This window comes from Rhinopithecus roxellana, chromosome 9 (assembly GCF_007565055.1).
Source record: "Rhinopithecus roxellana isolate Shanxi Qingling chromosome 9, ASM756505v1, whole genome shotgun sequence".
Classification (NCBI taxonomy): domain Eukaryota; kingdom Metazoa; phylum Chordata; class Mammalia; order Primates; family Cercopithecidae; genus Rhinopithecus; species Rhinopithecus roxellana.
Genome location: NC_044557.1, coordinates 63,732,292 through 63,755,495, shown reverse-complemented (window position 1 = coordinate 63,755,495; position 23,204 = coordinate 63,732,292). Strand labels below are relative to the sequence as shown.

The 23,204-nt window shown below is 39.5% G+C and overlaps 1 protein-coding gene across 8 annotated transcripts in view; it reads right to left on the bottom strand.

The window, feature by feature from the left end:
* VPS13B (vacuolar protein sorting 13 homolog B) overlaps nucleotides 1–23,204 on the bottom strand; it is a 904,863-nt gene that overhangs the window by 44,587 nt on the left and 837,072 nt on the right. For 7 of the 8 annotated variants that reach the window (XM_010385612.2, XM_030937293.1, XM_010385613.2 and 4 more), the window contains exons 45-52: nucleotides 15,269–15,532; nucleotides 14,537–14,620; nucleotides 14,183–14,358; nucleotides 13,164–13,334; nucleotides 12,624–12,825; nucleotides 11,238–11,426; nucleotides 8,734–8,880; nucleotides 7–290 (exon numbers count right to left, since the gene is read on the bottom strand). In XM_010385612.2, the coding sequence (XP_010383914.1) occupies nucleotides 7–290; nucleotides 8,734–8,880; nucleotides 11,238–11,426; nucleotides 12,624–12,825; nucleotides 13,164–13,334; nucleotides 14,183–14,358; nucleotides 14,537–14,620; nucleotides 15,269–15,532 (1,517 nt within the window). The remainder of the gene's footprint in view (nucleotides 1–6; nucleotides 291–8,733; nucleotides 8,881–11,237; nucleotides 11,427–12,623; nucleotides 12,826–13,163; nucleotides 13,335–14,182; nucleotides 14,359–14,536; nucleotides 14,621–15,268; nucleotides 15,533–23,204) is intronic. The other variant, XM_030937298.1, reaches the window with a different exon arrangement.

Genomic DNA, 23,204 nt, shown 5'->3' with positions numbered 1-23,204 from the left:
AAATACCTGGTACAGAATCCATTTTCCCGTAAATTCCCAAGGGGTACTGCCACACTCTGTCTGGGAAACTCTGGTCTCACTATAGCTGGCAGGCTCCAGCACTGTGAGCTGTCAGCACCTGGGGCAGGAGAAAAGCTCAGCATGATATGTTTCTGAAGCAGGGATGCATCCAGCACTGACTGACTGATGGCAGGCATCAAGTCCCAGCAAGGAAGGGAGCTGGATTTCATAGCAGGCTGCTCTCCACCTGGGCAAATGCTAAAAGTAGCACTGTCTGGAACATGAAAATACTAAAAAAAAAAAAAAAAAAAAATGCAGAGAGCACATTAGCTACAGTAATACAGCAGAATTAGACTTTTTAAAGCATATCTTCTTTTCCTTTCTTTTTTTTGAGACAGTCTCACTCTATCACACAGGCTGGAGTACAGTGGCACCATCTTGGCTCACTGCAGCCTCTGCTTCCCGGGTTCAAGCAATTCTCATGCCTCAGTCTCCCAAGTAGCAGGGACGACAGGCACACGCCACCACGCCTGGCTAATTTTTATATTTTTAGTAGAGATGGGGTTTCACTATGTTGGCCATGCTGGTCTCAAACTCCTGACCTCAAGTGATCTACCCACGTCAGCCTCCCAAAGTGCTGGGATTATAGGTGTGAGCCACCACGCCCGGCCCCGTAAAGCATATCTTCTAAGACACCATCTATAACTATGTATTTTCAGAAAAAGGCTGGGTTGGGGACATGGGAATATTATGAATCCTGTTTCCATGAGAATGTCCTAATGAAATAATTAGAAGCAGTGAGAACACCATGGATGCTCAAGTCCATTATACAAAATGGCATAGTATTTGTACATAACCGTGCCATCCTTCAGTATAATTTAAGTAATCTCTGTATTACTTGTAATACTTGATAACATGTAAATGCTATGTAAACAACTGTTATATTGTTTTTTAAAATGTGTATTTTAAAATAGTAGTATTGTTAGTTAATTTTTTCCTGCATATTTTTGGTCTATGTTTGGTGGAATCCATAGCTATGGAACCTGCGGGGACAGAGGGCTGACTTTAGCACAACGCATTATAAGCTTAAAAGTATAAGACTTTTATCCTATTTGATTAATCTAATATAATTTTTAGGAGCTGAAAGTAGGAGGTAAAAGGGCAGACAAAGGTAAAGAAAGATAATACTTTCCTATAAGACAGTTTCAATAGCATAAAACAATAGCATACCACATAACATTTTCTGTTTTTAAGTTCTCTTAAAACCTCTCCTTACGGCCGGGTGCCAGTGGCTCATATCTGTAATCCTAGCAATTTGGGAGGCTGAGGCAGGTGGATCATGAGGTCAGGAGTTTGAGACCAGCCTGGCCAACATGGTGAAACCCCATTTCTACTAAAAATACAAAAATTAGAGGGAGTGGTGGTGGACACCTGTAATCCCAGCTACTCATGAGGATGAGGCAGGAGAATCGCTTGAACCCAGGAGGCAGAGGTTGAAGTGAGCTGAAATCGTGCCATTATACTCCAGCCTGGGTGGCAGGGCGAGACTCCATCTCAAAAACAAACAAACAAACAAACAAACAAACAAACAAACAAACAAAAAACTGATTCCTGGGCAAGATGGCTGAATAAGAACAGCTCCGGTCTGCAGCTCCCAGCGAGATCAACACAGAAGGTGGGTGGTTTCTGCATTTCCAACTTAGGTACGTGGCTCATCTCACTGGGACTGGTTAGAAAGTGGGTACAGCCCAAGGAGGGTGAGCAGAAGCAGGGTGGGGAGTTGCCTCACCTGGGAAGCGCAAGGGATCAGGGAACTCCCTCCCCTAGCCAAGGGAAGCCATAAGAGACTGTGCCATGAGGGACAGTGCTATCTAGCCCAGATACTATGCTTTTCCCAGGGTCTTCGCAACCCACAGACCAGGAGATTCGCTCCGGTGCCTATACCACAAGGGCCCTGGGTTTCAAGCACAAAACTGGGCAGCCGTTTGGGCAGATACCGAGCTAGCTGCAGGAGTTTCATTTTGTACACCACTGGCGCCTGGAACGCCAGCGAGACAGAATCATTCACTCCTCTGGAAAGGGGGCTGAAGCCGTGGAGCCAAGTGGTCTTACTCAGCGGATCCCACCTCCACAGAGCCCAGCAAGCTGAGATCCGCTGGCTTGAAATTCTCACTGCCAGCACAGCAGTCTGGAGTTGACCTGGGATGCACGAGCTTGGTGGGGGGAGGGGAATCCACCATTACTGAGGATTGAGTAGGCTGTTTCCCCTCACAGTGTAAACAAAGCCTCCAGGAAGTTCAGACTGGGAAGAGCCCACCACAGCCCCGCAAAGCCACTGTAGCCAGACTGCCTCTCTAGATTCCTCCTCACTGGGCAGGGCATCTCTGAAAGAAAGGCAGCAGCCCTAGTCAGCGGCTTATAAATCAAACTGCCATCTCCCTGGGACACAGCATCTGTGGGAAGGGGTGGCTGTGGGCACAGTTTCAGCAGACTTAAACATTACTGCCTGCCAGCTCTGAAGAGAGCAATGGATCTCCCAGCACAGTGATCAAGCTCTGTTAAGGGACAGACTGCCTCCTCAAGTGGGTCCTTGACCCCTGAGCCTCCTGACGCGGAGGCACCTCCCAGCAGGGGTCAACAGACACCTCATACAGGAGAGCTCCAACTGGCATCTGGTGGGTGCCCCTCTGGGATAAAGCTTCCAGAGGAAGGAACAGGCAGAAATCTTTGCTGTTCTGCAGCCTCTGCTGGTGATACCCAGGCAAAACAGGGTCTGGGGTGGATGCCCAGCAAACTCTAGCAGAACTGCAGAAGAGGGGCCTGATTATTAGAAGGAAAACTAACAAACAGCAATAGCATCAACATCAACAAAAAGGACAACCACGCAAAAACTCCATCTGAAAGTCACCAGCATCAAAGACCAAAGGTAGATAAATCCATGAAGAGGAGAAAAAACCAGCACAAAAAGGCTGAAAATTCCAAAAACCAGAGAAAGATTTCTCTTCCAAAGGATCACAACTCCTCACCAGCAAGGGAACAAAACTGGATGGAGAATGAGTTTGACAAATTGACAGAAGTAGGCTGCAGAAGGTGGGTAATAACAAACTTCTCTGAGCTAAAGGATCATGCTCTAACCCAATGCAAGGAAGTTAAGAACCTTGATGAAAGGTTAGACGAATTGCTAACTAGAATAACCAATTTAGAGAAGAACATAAATGACCCGATGAAGCTGAAAAACACAGCACGAGAACTGTGAGAAGCATACACAAGAATCAACAGCCGAATTGATCAGGTGGAAGAAAGGATATCAGAGATTGAAGATCACCTTAATGAAATAAAGCATGAAGACAAGATTAGAGAAAAAAGAATGAAAGGAACAAACAAAGTCTCCAAGAAATATGGGACTATGTGAAAAGACCAAACCTACATTTGATTGGTGTACCTGAAAGTCACGTGGGAGAATGGAACCAAGTTGGAAAACACACTTCAGGATATTATCCAGGAGAACTTCCCCAACCCAGCAAGACAGGCCAACATTCAAATTCAGGAAATACGAGAACACCACAAAGATACTCCTCAAGAAGAGCAACCCCAAGACACATTATCGTCAGATTCACCAAGGCTGAAATGAAGGAAAAAATGTTAAGGGCAGCCAGATGGAAAGATCAGGTTACCCACAAAGGGGAGCCCATCAGACTAACAGCAGATCTCTCTGCAGAAACCCTATAAACCAGAAGAGAGTGGGGGCCAGTATTCAACATTCCCAAAGAAAATGTTTCAATCCAGAATTTTATATCCAGCCAAACTAAGCTTCATAAGTGATGGAGAAATAAAATCCTTTACAGACAAGCAAATGCTGAGGGAGTTTTTCACTACCAGGCCTGCCTTACAAGAGCTCCTGAAGGAAGCACTATATATGGAAAGGAAAAACCAGTACCAGTCACTGCAAAAACAAACCGAAATGTAAAGACCATCAACACTACAAAAAAACTGCACCAACTAATGGGCAAAATAACCAGCTAAGCATCATAACGACAGGATCAAATTCACACATAACAATATTAACTTTAAATGTAAATGGGCTAAATGCCCCAATTAAAAGGCACAGAGAATGAGTTGGATAAATAGTCAAATTGGATAAAGAGTCAAGACCCATCAGTGTGCTGTATTCAGGAGACCCATCTCATGTGCAAAGACACACATAGGCTCAAAATAAAGGGATGGAGGAATATTTACCAAGCAAATGGAAAGCAAAAAAAAAAAAAAAAAAAAAAAAAAAAAAAAAAAAAAAAAAAAGAAAAGAAAAGCAGGGGTTGCAATCCTACTCTCTGATAAAATAGACTTTAAACCAACAAAGATAAAAAAAGACAAGGGCATTACATAATGGTAAAGGGATCAATGAAAGTAGAGCTAACTATCCTTAATATATATGCACCCAATACAAGAGCACCCAGATTCATAAACCAACTTCTTAGAGACCTACAAAGAGACTTAGACTCCCACACAATAATAGTGGGAGACTTTAACACCCACTGTCAATAATAGACAGATTAATGAGACAGAAAATTGACAAGGACATTCAGGACTTGACCTCAGCTCTGGACCAAGTAGACCTAATAGACATCTATAGCACTCTCTACCTCAAATCAACAGAATATACATTCTTCTCAGCACCACCTAGCACTTATTCTAAAATTGACCACGTAATTGGAAGGAAAACACTCAACAAATGCAAAGGAACAGAAATCATAACAAACAGTCTCTCAGACCACAGTGCAATCAAATTAGAACTCAGCATTAAGAAACTCACTAAAATCCATACAACTACATGGAAATTGAAGGACCTGCTCCTGAATGACTATTGGGTAACTAATGAAATTAAGGCAGAAATAAATGAGTTCTTTGAAACCAGGGAGAACAAAGACAACATACCAGAATCTGAGACACAGCTAAAGCAGTGTTTAGAGGGATATTTATAGCACCAAATGCCCACAGGAAGAAGTGGAAAAGATCTAAAATGGACACCCTAACATCACAGTTAATAGAACTAGAGAAGCAAGAGCAAACAAATTCAAAAGCTAGCAGAAGACAAGAAATAACTAAGATCAGAGTAGAACTGAAGGAGATAAAGACACAAAAAACCCTTAAAAAAAAAAATCAATGAAACCAGGTGCTGTTTTTTTTTTAAAAGATCAACAAAATAGATAAGACTGCTAGCCAGACTAATAAAGAAAAGAGAGAAGAATCAAATAGACAAAATAAAAAATGATAAAGGGGAGATCACCACTGATCCCACAGAAATACAAACTACCATCAGAGAATACTATAAACACCTCTATGCAAATAAACTAGAAAATCTAGAAGAAATGGATGAATACATAGGCACATACATGTTTAAGACTAAACCAGGAAGACATCAAATCCCTGAATAGATCAATAACAAGTTCTGAAATAGAGACAGTAATTAATAGCCTACCAACAAAAAATGCCCAGGACCCTATGTATTCACTGTCAAATTCTACCAGAGGTACAAAGAGGAGGCAGTATCATTCCTTCTGAAACTATTCCAAACAATAGAAAAAGAGGGACTCCTACCTAACTCATTTTATGAGGCCAGCATCATCCTGATACTAAAACCTGGCAGAGACACCACAAAAAAAGAAAATTTGAGGCCAATATCCCTGATGAACATTGATGTGAAAATCCTCAATAAAGTACTGGTGAACTGAATCCAGCAGCACATTAAAAATCTTATCCACCAAGATCAAGTCAGCTTCATCCCTGCGAGGCAAGACTGGTTCAACACACACAAATCAATAAATGTAATCCATCACATAAAAAGAACCAATGACCAAAACCACATGATTATCTCAATAGATGCAAAAAAGGCCTTTGATAAAATTCAACACCCTTCATGCTAAAAACACTCAATAAACTAGGTATTGATGGAACATATCTCAAAATAATAAGAGCTATTCATGACAAACCCACAGCCAGTATCATACTGAATGAGCAAAAGCTGGAAGCGTTCCCTTTGAAAACCATCACAAGACAAGGATGCCCCCTCTCAGCACTCCTATTCAACATAGTATTGGAAGTTCTGGCTAGGGCAATCAGGAAAGAGAAAGAAATAAAGGGTATTCAAATAGGAAAAGAGGAAGTCAAATTGTCTCTGTTTGCAGATGGCATGATTGTATATTTAGAAAACCCCATCATCTCAGCCCAAATCTCCTTAAGCTGATAAGCAACTTCAGCAAAGTCTCAGGATACAAAATCAATGTGCAAAAATCACAAGCATTCCTATACGCCATTAACAGACAAACAGAGAGCCAAATCATGAGTGAACTCCCATTCACAATTGCTACAAAGAGAATAAAATACCTAAGAATCCAACTTACAAGGGATCTGAAGAACCTCTTCAAGGAGAACTACATGCCACTGCTCAACAAAATAAAAGAGGATATATACAGATGGAAAAACATTCCATGCTTATGCATAGGAAGAATCAATATTGTGAAAATGGCCATACTGCCCAAAGTAATTTATAGATTCAATGCTATACCCATTAAGCTACCACTGACTTTCATCACAGAATTAGAAAAAACTACTTTAAACTTCATATGGAACCAAAAAAGAGCCCGCATTGCCAAGACAATCCTAAGTAAAAAGTACAAAGCTGGGGGCATCACGCTGACTTCAAACTATACTGCAAAGCTACAGTAACCAAAACAGCATGGTACTGGTACCAAAACAGATATATAGAACAATGGAACAGAACAGAGACCTCAGAAATAACACCACACATCTACAACCATTTGATCTTTGACCATCTGATCTTTAACAAGCAAGGGGGAAAGGATTCCCTATTTAATAAATGGTGTTGGGAAAACTCGCTAGCCATATGCAGAAAACTGAAACTCAATCCCTTTCTTACACCTTATACAAAAATTAACTCAAGATGGATTAAAGATTTAAACTAACACCTAAAACCATAAAAACCCTGGAAGAAAACCTAGGCAATACCATTCAGGACATAGGCATGGGCAAAGACTTCATGACTAAAACACCAAAAGCAATGGCAACAAAAGCCAAAATTGACAAATGGGATCTAATTAAACTAAAGAGCATCTGCACAGCAAAAGAAACTATCATCAGAGTGAACAGGCAACCTAAAGAATGACAGAAAATTCTTGCAATATATCCATCTGACAAAGTGCTAATATCCAGAATCTACAAGGAACATAAACAAATCTACAAGAAAAAACCAGCCCCATCAGAAAGTGGGCAAAGGATATGAACAGACACTTCTCAAAAGAAGACATTTACGTGGTCAACAAACATGAATAAAAGCTTATCATCACTGGTCATTAGAGAAATGCAAATCAAAACCACAATGAGATACCATCTCACATCAGTTAGAATGGCAATCATTAAAAAGTCAGGAAACGACAGATGCTGGAGAGGATGTGGAGAAATAGGAATGCTTTTACATTGTTGGTGGGAGTGTAAATTAGTTCAATCACTGGAACACACTGTGGCAATTCCTCAAGGATCTAGAACTAGAAAAACCATTTGACTCAGCAATCCCATTACTGGGTATATACCCAAAGGATTATAAATCATTCTACTATAAAGACACATGCACATGTGTGTTTATTGCAGCACTATTCACAATAGCAAAGACTTGGAACCAACCTAAATGCCCATCAGTGACAGACTGGATAAAGAAAATGTGGCACATACATAGCACAGAACACTATGCAGCCATAAAAGAGAATGAGTTCATGTCCTTTACAGGGATATAGATGAAGCTGAAAACCATCATTCTCAGCAAACTAACACAGGAACAGAAAACCAAACACCACATGTTCTTGCTCATAAGTGGGAGTTGAACAATCAGAACACGTGGGCACAGGGAGGGGGACATAACACCCCAGGGTCTGTCAGGGAGCGGGGGGAAAGCGAAGGGAGAAATACCTAATGTAGATGTCGGGTTGATGGGTGCAGCAAACCACCATGGCACATGTATACCTATGTAACAAACCTGCATGTTCTACACATGTGTCCCAGAACTTAAAGTATAATTAAAAAAAAAAAAAAAAAAAAAAAAAGGAAAACATCTAAGATGCAATGGAGAGAAAAAAAAAAAAAAAAACAACTCTCCTCTCTTAAAATATAACTATTCATTTTAACTGTACAAAGAACTGAAATTTAGATTTATTTTCCATATATTCTGCCATCAAGATGTTAACATAAATGAGCTAGTACATTTCTACATTTATTCTCCTCATAACCACAGAGCTCACTGCTCGCAGATCCACGGCTCAGTTAGGCCCTAGCCTTTTGCCTGCACGTCTCCCCCAGGCACTGCAGCCTGTGAGACAGATGTGCTTTTCCATGTGACCCAGGAGTCCTCAGGACTATGTGTCTGCTTGTAGGAGTCTAGTGAGCATGCTAGAGGACTGGGCTGGAGCCTCTGTGCAGATGGGGCACAGGCAGGACTAATCCAGCAGTGTGTCAGGGCCTCCTTCTTGGTAGGATTTCTGCTCCTTAATTACCTTGGAAGCAGTGACCATGACATTCATGGTTTTAATTACAACAAAAATAAGTGAATTTCTCTTTACCTACATTCAGGGTTAGCTTTTCATTTGCTGTAGGTTAAAGAGAAGTTGATCCTATTTATTGTTTCTTTATCAAAACTTAGACAAAAGAATCATGTTATGATTTGCTTACCTCCTTTCCAGAATGGGGACTGGAGACAGATAGCTGTGGTTTATAAAATATTTGATATGGTGTATTATTGATTATTGTAGTCTTGTCTTCAATCTGAATAATTTGTATACCTTGCTGTACCATGGAGGAAATGCAGAACTGACATAACTACAAGATAATTGAGAAAAAAGTAATTTTGACAATACTGTGAGGCATATTAAAATCTCTTGAGTATTCCTAAAAGGTTATTTTATCTAATTGTCTGCCAGGACAGTACCAATTTTACCATTTTTTTTTCCCCAGAATATTTAATGGTGTTCCTTTCAGTCTCAGAAATGTTCTGGCCCCTGTCGGTATTCAGTCTACAACATGGTGCTTTAGCAACCCCCGTTACTTTTGCTGCTGTTATGTAGTGACAGATAAAAGACTTGTTTTCCGGTTGTTTGACCAATAACATCATAAAGTGTTTATTTAGAAAGCAGGTATATGTAAATAAATGCCACTCATCTTGGCAGAATTCCACCCAGCCTCCTTCCTCCTCCTCCTCCTCATGGTCTCCCAGTAGCTACCTCGCAAATGACTATGATGAACCAAGGAGAGTTCTAAAAACTTCAGTAATGACAACAACGAAGACAATAAGGATTGACCTTCATATATTGCAATATTATGTTCTACTAGTTTCAAGTGCTGTATACACATTAACTCAAAAAATCCTCACAGTACCTACATGGGGGAGTTACTATTATTAACCCCATTTTACAGAAGAGGAAACTGAGGCACAAAGAGGTTAAGTAACTTCCCCAAGGTCACAAAGATGAAGAGGGTCTAACTAGGGGGTTAGAACCCATGCAGTCTGGCTCTGTGGTGCTGCTCTTAACCACTACATGTATCATTTAATTACCTTACCATGTTATGCAAGGAACTGATGCTCAGATAAGATGTTTCTTGCTTAAACATACCCATCTAGTTAATAATATCAGAACACTGGTTTTCAAAGGGTGGTCTGGGGACCCACAGGGGATCTCTGGGCATGGGGTCCCATGGTCAAAACTATTTGTATAATAATAGTAAGATGCTATTAATCTTTTACAATTGAATTCTCTCATGAATGTACAGTGGAGTTTTCCAGAGGTACATGACATGTGATGTTATTACTGTAATAGCTAATGGAATATATCTTTGTATATTCTTGTGTTTTAAAAGTTTCTGTTTTAATTTCTAATCTGGTCAATATTGATATAACCCACAGAAACAAAAGGTCTTTGGGGGTAATCAATAATTTTTAAGAGTATAAAGGGGTCCTGAGACTAAAAAGAGTATAAAGAGGTCCTGAGTCACTACCAAAGCATAATGAGACATCAATATGTTTTCCAACAGTACATTCATTGATTCACAAACATTTATTCAACACTTGCTGTGGCTACTTTGTTAGGTGCTAGAGGTATTGGGTGTTGACTGAATATTATAACATTTTTTCCAGGTTTTGATGGTAGTTCTCAACTTACAACTATTCAACTTTGGGTGATTCATGCTTACAGCTCTTTGCCATTTACACCCATGTTACAGTACTTTGGCTGTCAGAGTATAAACATGTGTTGCCCAGACAACTCTGAGGAAATGGATACCAGCCTTGAATGCTGAAGAAAGACCAATTTCTTTGTATCAGGGAAATTTATTTTTTTTAAAGTCACCAAATGACCCTAACTTTTCTCAAAAGACTTTTCAAAGACACCTGTCAAAAATCTAACTTCTCCCCTGAAAAAGGTCATTCTGAATTCTACTACTTTGATGAAGTATCCCTTCTCTTTCTAATTTGGGACAGCTAAAATAATGATGATATTAGAAGTACAGCATAAAACTTCTGCACGGTACACTGTGATATTGTACTTTCATACATAATGTGATTAGTTATATTATTCAGCTAGTTGGTTTTAATAGACTTTAGATTTATACTGAAAAGCACATACCATTTATATTTAAATAACTTACGTTTTTTGTATCTATCTCTAAAACATGGACACCAGTCCACTGTTCAAGAATATAACTTCCACTTATAAGCACGGTTCTAGGGGAGATTTAGAATTGATCCACGTAATTTTGCTCAGGATGTCCTTTCCAGAAATATAACCTTTGCTGCAGGAGGAGCCTTTGGCCTTTCACTCTATGCTCAGAATGTTAGTGACTCTACTTTCTGCTCTAAAGAAGGAGGCCAAGTACAATTTGTGGATATTTTGGAGTAAGTTCATTTTCTCCCCACATACTATAAATCAAGTGACTGCTGAGTATTCTGAAATAGAACAATTATTGGATAAATTATGTGACACAGCTTTTATCACTGGTAAAGAAAAAAAAGCACTGTAAAACAGAGAGGTCTAAGAAGTTAAGAAATCAAATGTTTTACTGTTACAAATTGTTTCAAACAAGTAATATGAAAAAGGCATTAAAAAGAAAAAGGCAGATTCATTTTAAACAGGTTAAGGGGATGGCATGCTATTTCCTCCCAGCCACACAGACTTTGATCTTACCTTCTGATGTCCTGGAAAAGCACCAAGTCTTACTTCAGTATCAACAAATGCTTCTTCATCCAATGTCACAACTTCACCATTACCTCCATCTTTCCACTTTGGAGATGTCAGGTTATGGACCAGTTTAATTGCTACTGACTTGTGCACAGTGTTTGTATTTGCCCAGTATATTCCAATTTGAAAAGCTTCCTGGAAAAATAATGCCTTGATTATAAAGTAATTTTCTTAACTGATATTTTTTACTTCAATCCTCAGGCTGTTTTAAAAATATTATATAATAGGTCTACTAAGGCAACCAAATATCCCTCCATGGTTTGTGTGTGTGTGTGTGTGTGTGTGTGTGTGTGTGTGTGTGTGTGTGTGTATGTGTGTGTGTATGTGTGTGTGTGTGTTTGTAATGGCAACGTACATTTTATTTTGGCTCCCAATGAATTTTTATTTTTGTACTCACAATGGAATTCATATTTACGGGAGGGAGGGGAAAACCAAACCCAAACAGTGACTACCCTGTAAATACCAAAGGCTTTAAAAACTGAAGGTTTCATCTCATTTGACAAGAGAATAATATGTAACATTAGGTCCACATAGGTCAACATTCCAATTCCATAAGGTCACCTCATCTGATTATTTTACAAAAAAAGAAAAAATACAATTGAATAAAGATGTTTATGACCTGGAGCTCAAAAAAGGATTCTGAAATTGTTCTCTATCAGAAAGACATTGTATTTAGGAGTTCCTTTTACTCTTTTTTTTTTTTTTTTTTTTTATAGATTTGTGTGTCTTCTTGAAACAGACTAGCCTTATGAAGAAGGTTTTGTGACAGCATATAAAATCTTCCTGTGATATTTTGGTTTGCAATTAGGTTTCTCTGTGTGTCAGTAATCATTCCATGTTGTTATAATCAACAACTGGGTAGACATCCATAATTATGAACATCCAAGTCCACTTATGAAGGAAAAGGGGCCCTGACAAAAACAGTTGCTCTGAAATCCTCAGTATCTTGCAGATTGCAGAGAACTTCCAGAATAGCAAAGAATACCTAGGGTATGGATAAGCACACATGATGGCTATATTTCCTTAATACATACTGATAGACCAGCCTGAATACTTGTCAAATATCCTATACCAATGGAAATGAGAATGTAACTAATCCAAGTTATCAAATTTAATGGTAACTCAAGCACCAATAGTGTTGATGGTTAAAAAAAAAAAAAAGACATCAGAAAAGTCCTTGAATATTCAAAGACCATTCCATACCTCTTACATATGCATCTAAGAAGAATTTTTCACAACTGATTCATTCTGTGAAGATCATAAACACAACTTTACAATAAAATCTACTTGTTGAGAGATAAGAATTCATATTAATTAAAAAAATTGTAGTACCTGAAAATTAGGAGGAATAATAATTTTGCCAGCAGGAACCTGTAGAACAATTTTCTCTCCTTCAAATAGCCAGAGGTCCCATTTAGACTCATTGATAAGCAGGGCCCAGGGCAGAAGTTCTATCAACAAAGTTCTAACATATGGCTTCCAGATTGACAGCTTCACTCGCATTGGGCTATCCCACTGACTTAGCTGTTCATTCCTGTTCCAAACACCACATCCAAGAGACTCAATGAAATATGATAACTTTAATATTTGTGAAATATGTTTAAAGATTCCAAACACACCACGCTCCTGCATGATACCTCCTCATACCAGAATCTTTCAATGCTAAATTTGCATGCAGGAGAAAGCAACTTTTCATGCAATTATGATCTAGATCATGAATAAAGAAATCTACAAAATACACCTACTAGATGATAAAAGGTAAGAATCTGACACATACATGCACACACCACTTATGGTATTTAATATTTTTGTGAATGATCATTTGTTAATATTGAGAAATTTTTGTAGAAAAAGATCACTGAAGAATGTTACCTGTCAGAATCCTTCTTATTATAGGGCCATATGGGTTGAAGCGACTTTTCTGGCCCATAGAATTCGTCAAGGATCTGATTAACTGTGCCTCTAGGGTGTACCTTAGTGGCTATTTGCTTAATGAGGGATGTTGAGATGGGAACTGCACAATCTGAAGGATCATATTCTTCTCTAGGAAATTGAAAGAAAAACCAAGAATAAATATCAGATTTCTTTTTTTGTTTTTTTTGTTTTTTGTTTTTTTTTTGTTTTTTTTTTTCTTTGAGACGGAGTCTCGCTCTGTCGCCCGGCTGGACTGCAGTGGCCGGATCTCAGATCACTGCAAGCTCTGCCTCCCGGGTTTACGCCATTCTCCTGCCTCAGCCTCCCGAGTAGCTGGGACTACAGGCGCCCGCCACCTCGCCCGGCTAGTTTTTTGTATTTTTTAGTAGAGACGGGGTTTCACCGTGTTAGCCAGGATAGTCTCGAACTCCTGACCTCGTGATCCGCCCGTCTCGGCCTCCCAAAGTGCTGGGATTACAGGCTTGAGCCACCGCGCCCGGCCAAATATCAGATTTCTAAAGTGGTCTACAATTTATTGAAAAATATCTAACTACAAATGTATTACAGACCAACACCTTTTTGGTAGATAGAGTCCATTTATGGGACAGTGTGTGGATGATCTGGGCCCTGGCTTTTCCTCTTTCTTCCCCCACCCAATTCCTGGGTGTTGATCTCTATTCACATCTTCTTTCACTACAAAAGTCATGTGTCAATGAAATCTAAATTAAAATTTCTGATGATTCCTCTTGGTTATATCTGTGCTTAATGAGAAAGGCTGATTTTTATCTAAAACTACAGATGAGAATAAGAGGTCACTAGGCAGGGCAATTTTAAAATAACATTCTCATAAGATAAGAAATCATACAAAAAACTCCCTCCACTCCCATCTTCCCACCCACCTCCTACCCTCCCCAGTGCAAGGTTACTTTTCTACTTAATTTCTCTTAGGAAAATGTAGGGAAGGATTTTTCTAGTACCTTGCTTGGAATGTCAGGTGATGTACAAGGTCAGGTTCTATGTTTTGCAGTGGTTTTTCCTGCCCTTTTCCTGGAATAATTTGTGTTTCACTCAATCCCAGACTCCTTTTCTCCAAATGTATGATAATGGGGTCTGGAAGATGACTCTTCATGATAAAAAGAGGGCTGAACACAATCTATAAAAATAAAAGGACAGAACAACTTTCATATTTGCTTTGTTGCAGTATTCCAGCTGTTTGATGCTGAAACAAACTTGCAATAAATCTCTTCCCTAGGTCACTCTGACCTTAATTTATTTCAGAACAGGAAAGGTCAGAGTCATATACCATATTTTAGGATTGGGAAAGCACTCACCATTCGTTGTTGCACTTGAGAGTTGGGTTCTAAAGTCAAAACTGTGCACCAGACATAAATAATGGAACTGTTTGAAGATGGCACCTGCGCATGAAATAGAAAAGGGTCCTATTGAATACTAAGCAGTTTACTAATTAATCAAAATAAGGCACAGATATATCAGTTTGGAAGATTAAAAAGAGTTTAAAGTTATAGAGAAAAAGCCATTATTTAAAAAAAAACTAAGCAAAAACAGACTTCATTATGGCATAAAGCAAATGTGCAGTGAGTCAATGGGGCCAACTCTTTCCATAAAGACAAAGAGATTTGCATAAGGAGAGATATAAGACTGAGTGGCAAAATGAAAGAGAATTTATCCTTTATGGGAATGAAAGTGATGATGGTAAAGACTGAGGAAGAGATAAAGTAACAGACCATCACAAAAATCCTTAAGTGAGGAGGATACCACCCCCAGTCCCACCCCACCCTTAACGCTGGGGCAGCAGAATCTTTTTCAAGATATCACTTGCATCTGGGAGAGACAGAGTCTTGGCTGTAAGAACTACTGGAACTGATACAAATGTATTGTCGTGGGATGGGGAGTAAACAGTTTGAGAAGTACTATTCAAAGCCTTTCTCCCCCCTTTTTTATATATCACTTTTTAATAAATTAAGTGCTATACAAGTAAAGAACATTTTGAGAAAATTTCAATGTTAAAGCTGCTCTATTCTAGATTGAACTTCTTTTCAAACCTGAATGACAATGCTGTATTCAGGGGCTTTGGAGTCCAGGCGCACATCTCTTGACCAGTCTTCATCTCCTTTGGCCTTCACACACAGCTCTGTCAGTTCATTGTTTTCTAGTATATATGAAGGCAGTTTCTGTTTGGCTGTGAGGCAGTCAAAATGTTCCCGAACTACAGCTTGTCCATCTTGACCAATGTAATGCTGAACAACTTTTAGTTCTATGCTTTGAGACAAGTAACTACAGATGATCTGTCTTCCACAGATGATAATCTAAAAGACAGTAAGTATATAAGTCTTCATCAATTCAGACTTCATTAACTGGAAATATGTTATCGATCAAACAGAATAAACTATGTTGATGTTAATGGAAAGAAAATGAAGTAATTAGCTTAAACAGTACAAGAAGGAAAAAAGACTTGAAGTCAAGAAGAAATTTTGCTTTGGCCATGTTGAGTTTGCTATTTAAAGGGCAGACTCCTCCATGGAGTCCAGTACTCAATTAGAAATGCTGGTCAGGTGCTGGCCAGAGACAATGTGGAGGTGGAGATAATGATTTGTGAAAGAAAAACCTTGCAAACATGCACAAACAGAAGATAGTTTACCTGAGAGGGTAGAAGCTCAAACCCAGAAACTGACCAATACTCCAGGGGCAGACTCAGGGTGAGGAGCTAGAAAATGGGGCCAGAGAAGAAGGGGTGAAGGAGAATAGAGGTGAATCGGGGACAGTAGTTTTGCTGAAGCCATAAGAGAAGTGCCTGCCCAGGAGGTGGCAGTGAATCCTGTCAAGTGACGTACAAATGGAAAAGACTGGGAATTGAAAATCATTTAGCTCTGGTAACTGAGAGGGCAACTGTTATTAATCCATTCCTTGAAGTTGATTTTCAAGGGTTTATTGCACTCTTATCTAGTAAGAAATCTCTGTATAAACAGATAATACAAATAATCTTTAATGCAGATATCTAATTTTTTAAATTTTTTTTCAGTTTACTTATTTAGTGTTTTTAGACAGGGTCTTGCTCTTTCACCCAGGCTGGAGTGTAGTGGCATGATCACAGCTCACTACAATCTCAACCTACCAGGCTCAAACAATCCTCCCAACTCAGCCTCCAGAGTAGCTGGGTCTACAGGGAATGCACCACCCCATCTGGCTAACTTTTCTGTTTTTTTGTAGGAAGGGGTTTCACAGTGTTGCCTAGGCTGGTCTCAAACTCCTGAGCTCAAGTAATCTTCACACCCCAGCTTCCCAAAATGTTGGGATTACAAGCATGAGCTACTGTGCCCAGCCTAAACTGTGTAAGTTTTATCTTTATAAACACATAGAATTATCCACTAAACCTATGGGTTATTCAACTTTACACCCAGGTAAGAGTATAGTTCATAGTAGGTATTAAGAAATGGGGGCCTTGGCCAGGTGTGGTGGCTCACGCCTGTAATCCCAGCACTTTGGGAGGTCAAGGCAGGTGGATCACCTGAGGTCGAGAGTTCGAGACCAGCCTGACCAACATGGAGAAACACTGTCTCTACTAAAAATACAAAATTAGCTGGGCATGGTGGCACATGCCTGTAATCCCAGCTACTCGGGAGGCTGAGGCAGGAGAATTGCTTGAACCTGGGAGGGCAGAGGTTGTGGTGAGCCAAGATCATGCCATTGCACTCCAGCCTGGGCAACAAGAGTGAAACTCCGTCTCAAAAACAAACAAACAAACAAACAAACAAACAAACAAACAAACAAACAAACGGGGGCCTGGTATGATGGCTTATGCCTGTTATCCCAGTCGTTTGTGAAGCCAAGGTTAGGAGTTTGAGACCAGCCTGGGAAACATGGCAAGATCTCATCTAAACAAAAAATTTAAAAATTAGCAAGGTATGGTGGTATATGCCTGTAGTCACAGCTACTTGGAAGGCTGAGGCAGGAATACCACTTGAGCCCAGGAGTTCAAGGCTGCAGTGAATTATACTTGCACCACTGTACTCCATCCTGGGTGACAGAGCAAGACCCTGTCTCTACAAAAAACAACAAATGTTTTCTTAAATTGGTTGAAATTGAAAAGATAATGCAAAATTTAATATGGTGGTGAATTTTTTTTCAGAAAGCAAATCCTTCTGTAATATGAATATTCACCATGATTAAAGAAAATAGGACTTTCATATACTGAATTTCCTATTTGTAATATTTTTCCAGATTATAAACACACACACACATACACACACACACACACACACACACACACACACACAGAGAGAGAGTATAGGTACAGGTCTAAGCATATGATGTTTACTTTTAGTATGTCAACTTGACTGGGTCATGGTACGAGCAGACATTTAGTCAAACATTATTCTAGGTGTCTGTGTGAGGGTGTTTCTGAGTGAGATGAACATCTGAATTGGTAGACTGAGTAAAGCAGACCATCTTCCCCAACATGGGTGGGCATCATCTAACCAAATGAAGACCTAATCGAAGGAAAAGGCTAAGAGGAAACTCATTTTGCCTGACTGCTTGAGCTAAGGCACTGGTCTTTTCTGGCCTTTAGACTTGGAATGAAGTGTCAGCTTTTCTTGGGTCTTGTACTTGCCAGACTTTGGACTGGAACTTACACTACTGGCTCACCTGGTTCTCTGGCCTTTGCACTCAGATGGGAGCTACACATTGGCTCTCCTGGGTCTGCAGCTTGCTGACTGCAGATCTTGGGACTTCTCTAAGATTATGTCACATGTTTCATAATCACGAGTCAATTTATAATAAATCATTCTTTTTCCACACACCCATACACCCCCTCATTAGTGCTGTTTTTCTGGAGATCACATTCTCAGAGCAGCCTTATAAACTAGGTGCTACTATGACTCCCCATCTTAACAGACAGAAAATTTAACAGAGATATTTAATAACTTGCTTGGTGTTACCTAGTAAGTCTGGCCCAGAGTTTGTTGATTGTCACCCTGATAGTCTGTCTGTCATAAAATTAATATCTACTCATTAAGAAAAGTTAGAAACCATAAAAAAGAAAATAAGGGCTGCTCTTTATAACATTTATGTTATAAAGACACCATTGCTTCCCTTCCCAATAGCTGTTCTATCCTTTCCTCTTATTATTAAAAACCCTCACTTGATTTGATTTGGTTAGGTAGCAAAAGGCAGCAAAGTACTCAGGGAAGGTAGACACCTCCCTTGGCCCCCAGTGGCTGTATCATGATCGGTACAAGCCAATCCTGTTAATTCCATTCTCCTTTTGCCATTGATTAGGGTAAATATGGAACTCTGGTTTGGCCAATAATATGAGAAGGGAAGACTGGTAAAAGGCTCTAGGAAAGATATTACTCCTTGATAATAAGGGAGACAGGTTGAGAAGGGAAGCCCTTCTTTTCTGTCACAGAAACTGTTATCAGAGGATGTATACAGCTTTTACTGCCATCTGAGACCAGGCTGGCAAATCTAAGAGGATGAGAGAGAAGCAAAAACAACACTGGGTTGCTTAGTTAGCCAATACTGAACCAGCCTTCTTCCTCCTTGTTATGTGAAACAGTAAACATAAAATAGAATAGTATCTGCTTCATTAACTTGCTATGAAGACTAACAAGCATATTTTGTAACTTCAAACTGAAAGCATCCTAATTGATACATTTTCCTATGTCATTAAGACTTCTCTGTAACCATCAATTTTAATGAACTATTATTTACAAAAATAAATATGAATAACTATTTATAAATGAACTATTATAACTAATTTTAGGTGGGGGTCTCGCTCTGTCACCCAGGGTGGAATGCAGTGGCAAGATTTCAGCTCACTGCAGCCTTGAACTCCTGGGCTCAAGGGATCTTCTTGCCTCAGCCTCCTAAGTAGGTTGGACTACAGGCACATGCCACCATGTCTGGCTAATTTATTTTATTTTTTGCAGAGATAGGGTCTTGCTATGTTGACCAGGCTGGTCTCGAACCCCTGGGCTCAAGTGATTCTCCTGCCTCAGCCTCCCAAAGTGCTGGGATCATAGGCATGAGCCACTACACTGGGATGAACTGTTATTTAATCGAAAGAAACCTGCTAGATTGAGGAACCAAAAATTAAATGTCATTGTTGTTTTAATTTGCATTATTTGAATGGTAAGGTTTAGCTTTTTCTCAAACATTTATTTCTCAACTATCTGCTTGAGTTTCTTTAGAAGGAGCACATCTGTAAAACCAAGCTGTGCTTAACTGTTATATTTCCCTTAGATACTCTAGTCATTATAATCTTTTAAAACTATGCTTTCACAATAACAAACCATAAAAGTCAACTGAACTATGATCCTAAATTAGGAAGCAAACTTTTCTTTAGCATATGCTAGGGGTTACTAGACACAAGTCTTATGATGCCATAGCATTGCCTAACTTGAAATAAACATTTGAAAACTCTGAAGCAGTATTTAACTCTGTTATTCTTGATGTGTCCAAGCCTGGCAATATATGCACATGGCTCTTGCTTCAGAACCTTTGGACCCCTGGAGATTTAGAAGACAATTTTGCTGTCTCTCACAGAAACCACAGAATCTCCACAACCATCTGGGACTCACTTGGTTTATCCAAGACAAAGATCCTCTTGGTGGGTTTTTATAGTCTCACTTTCAACTAAAAAGCCTGTTAAATAGGCTTTCAAATTTGATAAAAAGAAAATTCTTAAAAGTGGCCAGGGAGGGAAGGCTACTTTAGATGAAGGAAAATCCAAAAACGGTCACTCAGTGGAGTAGTGTGCTTTCACGGCTGTTCCAGGGTTAGGTTCAGGAGAGCTATATCTGCTTTTCTTCAAAGTGGCAAACTTACAATGCCTTTATTTTGAAAATTATGGTTAGAATTTCAAGATTAATTTATCAGTTGAAGACAGCTACTTAATTTTTTTAAATGCACGGTTTCTCTTTAATACACATTTCCAGGTTTCACACTAATTCCCCTCCTTCCCCAAAGCCACAAAGATGTGTATTGAAGATTTCCACATATGATTTTACTTAGCAGGTTTCAGAACTCTTATTAGATCAGTGCCAAGAAGAATAGTGATATTAAAGAATAACTCCAGAGCACCAGATGCACTGGAAAGTGATATCTTAACCATGATTAAAAGTATGTGTATAAAGACACCATTATACATACATACATATGTACATTTGAGATTTTAGAGTAGTACAGGTTTCTTCAACAAAAGGATGGGAAACATGGAAGCAAATATGCATACATGAGTGGTTGTAGAACATACAAAGTTCCCACAAAATTTTCTGTGGTCAATTTTCATTCAATTGGGGGAAATGAGAGGGGTATAAGAAATGCAGAGCACAGATAACCCAGCATCAATGTTAAAAAAGAGCTTTAGCCAATTCTCCATTATCCAGGGGGCGTTAAGGTCCATCAGGGATCTGCATACACTCACTTCCCCAAATGAGCCCTGGTAATTAGGCAGCTGCAGTTTATTGCAAATTTCCAGGCCCAGGTGGGGGTAGAAGGAAAGAAGCCAAGATGTGAGGGAGACAAGAATCCACAAAGCTCTTCTGAAGTTTGGTTCCCTTCTTCCTTCCTAACCTTGCCAATTGAGGAAATCCTATGTCTCTGATGTACTTTAACCAGAGCAAATCTGAACGCTAAACTACCCTGACAGCAAAAATTAAATCCAATTGAATAACACATTTAACATTTTTGCTTGTGGGTGTGTGTATCTGAGTAAGGGGGCAGGGGAGAGGTAAAACTGTCAGACATTTTTAGAAATGTATTTTTCAAATAACCAACTTTTATGATATTTGGTAGGTATACTGTTGCGACGTGTAATATTTTGTGCAGGAACACTGTATATATTAATTTATCCCTGAAATTTAACATTGTTTCTTGAAAATATATAGTACCTATACAAGAATGAGTCACTATTGTTGTAACACAAAAATGTCCAACTAGTGTTACTCATGCCCGATAACATTTCATTAGAATAATTTTAAGTATGGTACACTGGGCTACGGCAGGAGGGCAGGCACGTTGTAAGCATTTTACATACACAAACTCAGTTAATCCTCACACTAACTTCCTGAGGAAGGCACTATTACTATCCCCATTTTACAGATGAGGAAATTGATTCACAAAGTTTAAATGACTTGCTGAAGATCACACAGCTAGCAAGCGGATACAGCCAAATTGCCTATGATCTTGACTACGAGGACATACCATTAAAACCATTTCTCTATGGAGGGACCCTGCCATTTCAGTAATTGATAAATGTTCTAGCAGCCACACTAAAAAGAGCTGAACCACCTGAGAAAGTTTAGACTGGCGCTATGGTCGTCAAATTGTGGTCCCTGGACCAGCAGCCATCAGCAGCACCTGGGAACTTGTTAGAAATGCAAATTACAGGCCACACCCAATCTGAAACTCTGGGGTTGGGAGCCAGCAATCTGTGTTTTAACAAGCCCTCCAGGGGATTCGGATACACTCTCAAATTTGAGAAGGCCTAGAGAGAAGAAAACCAAGGGGAAACACGATAGCTTCCCTTATGTTTTTGAAGGCCTATAATGTAGAGGAGAGGTGACTTGTGGAGTCCTCACAACAAGTTTTGTGCTTGCTGTATATGCCTCATAGTTCTAGGGAAAGGTGGTGGAATGGTGAAAGATTTTTGGTTCAAAATTAGGAAGAAAACTTAGCTGGTAGTAGCCAACAGAAAGGGCTGCTGTGTGAAAGAATGAGCCTCTTGTCATCTGAACTATTCAAAGAGGCTGGATGACCTTTTCTCAGACATACTACTGAATGGCAAGGTGGATAAGACATTTTTGAAAGACCATGAGTGACAGAATCAGAAAACTAGTACATACTTACTGGGCAGATATTCATTGACAGCAAATTCATGTAAGAGTGTTCTGAGTGCAGATGGGAGTTAGTGACACTTCTTGTTCTCTTTGGCTCAATGCTCACACTAGTAGGCTGGTCCCCGCAGGAATCCTTCAGTAAGACTCATCTGTCCCATATTTGTCTCTTCGTTTATGCTATACTGTCTACTTGGAATGCTCTCTCTTAATCCAAATTCTACATATTTTCCAAAGCCCAGCTCAAGTCATATCTTCTCAGTGAAACCTCTAAATTCCCTTTACACTTACTGTCAGTTGTATACATTGTTGGGCTTACATAAAATTGCAATTTAAAAGCAAAGATTGTTTCACATACTTGGTGTTTTCCATTTTACTTTGTTCCACTTTAGGCAATCAATAAATATTCTGAGGAATGCTCAGTTAATTGGCAATAGTCTTCCATGCTTCTTTTCTGAGACTCCTCTGCTAGAGTTGAGTTCTCTTTTTATTTCTGTGGCCCACAATAATAAGATCATCAAGTCCATCTCCTTGATTAGGTGCAGACCAAGAATGCATATGGTGTGGGTCCTACTGTTCATCTCGCTAGTAGCTTCCTGCTTCCTCCTTGGCATGCAGCAACAGAGTAGCCCCTGCTGCTCCATAGGGGAAGCTCCCCTTTTCCAGGGACTAAGTGCTGTTTCTATCATGTCCCACAAAAGCTCTGGATAGACTGTTACAATCCAGATGTAAATATATATGTTGAAATTCTAACGACAAATCCAGTTATTATGTGTGCAGTGAAGCCAGTTTTCAGATTTTAATACTTCCTTTTTTTCTTTCTACTGGTCATATGCTCCATGCTTGAAAAACATCTTTTAGAAACCACATTTTCACATCTTAAGAACACAAAGAAAGTGTCAGATACTTTTTTCCCTTTGCAGTCTTAGAACTTCAAAAACAGCCAAAAGGAAGTTTTATAAAATACGTAAAAATATGTGCTGAGAGCTGAGGTTTTATATGCCAAGAGTTAGGCTGCAGTGAATTTTTACTGCAGTTAATATTAACTCCTAGGAAAAGAAAAGCTTGCTGGAGACCCAGGCCCACTCTGTCATGGGAGAGTATCACAGCACTTCCTTACAGATCATTCTCACGTGTGAGA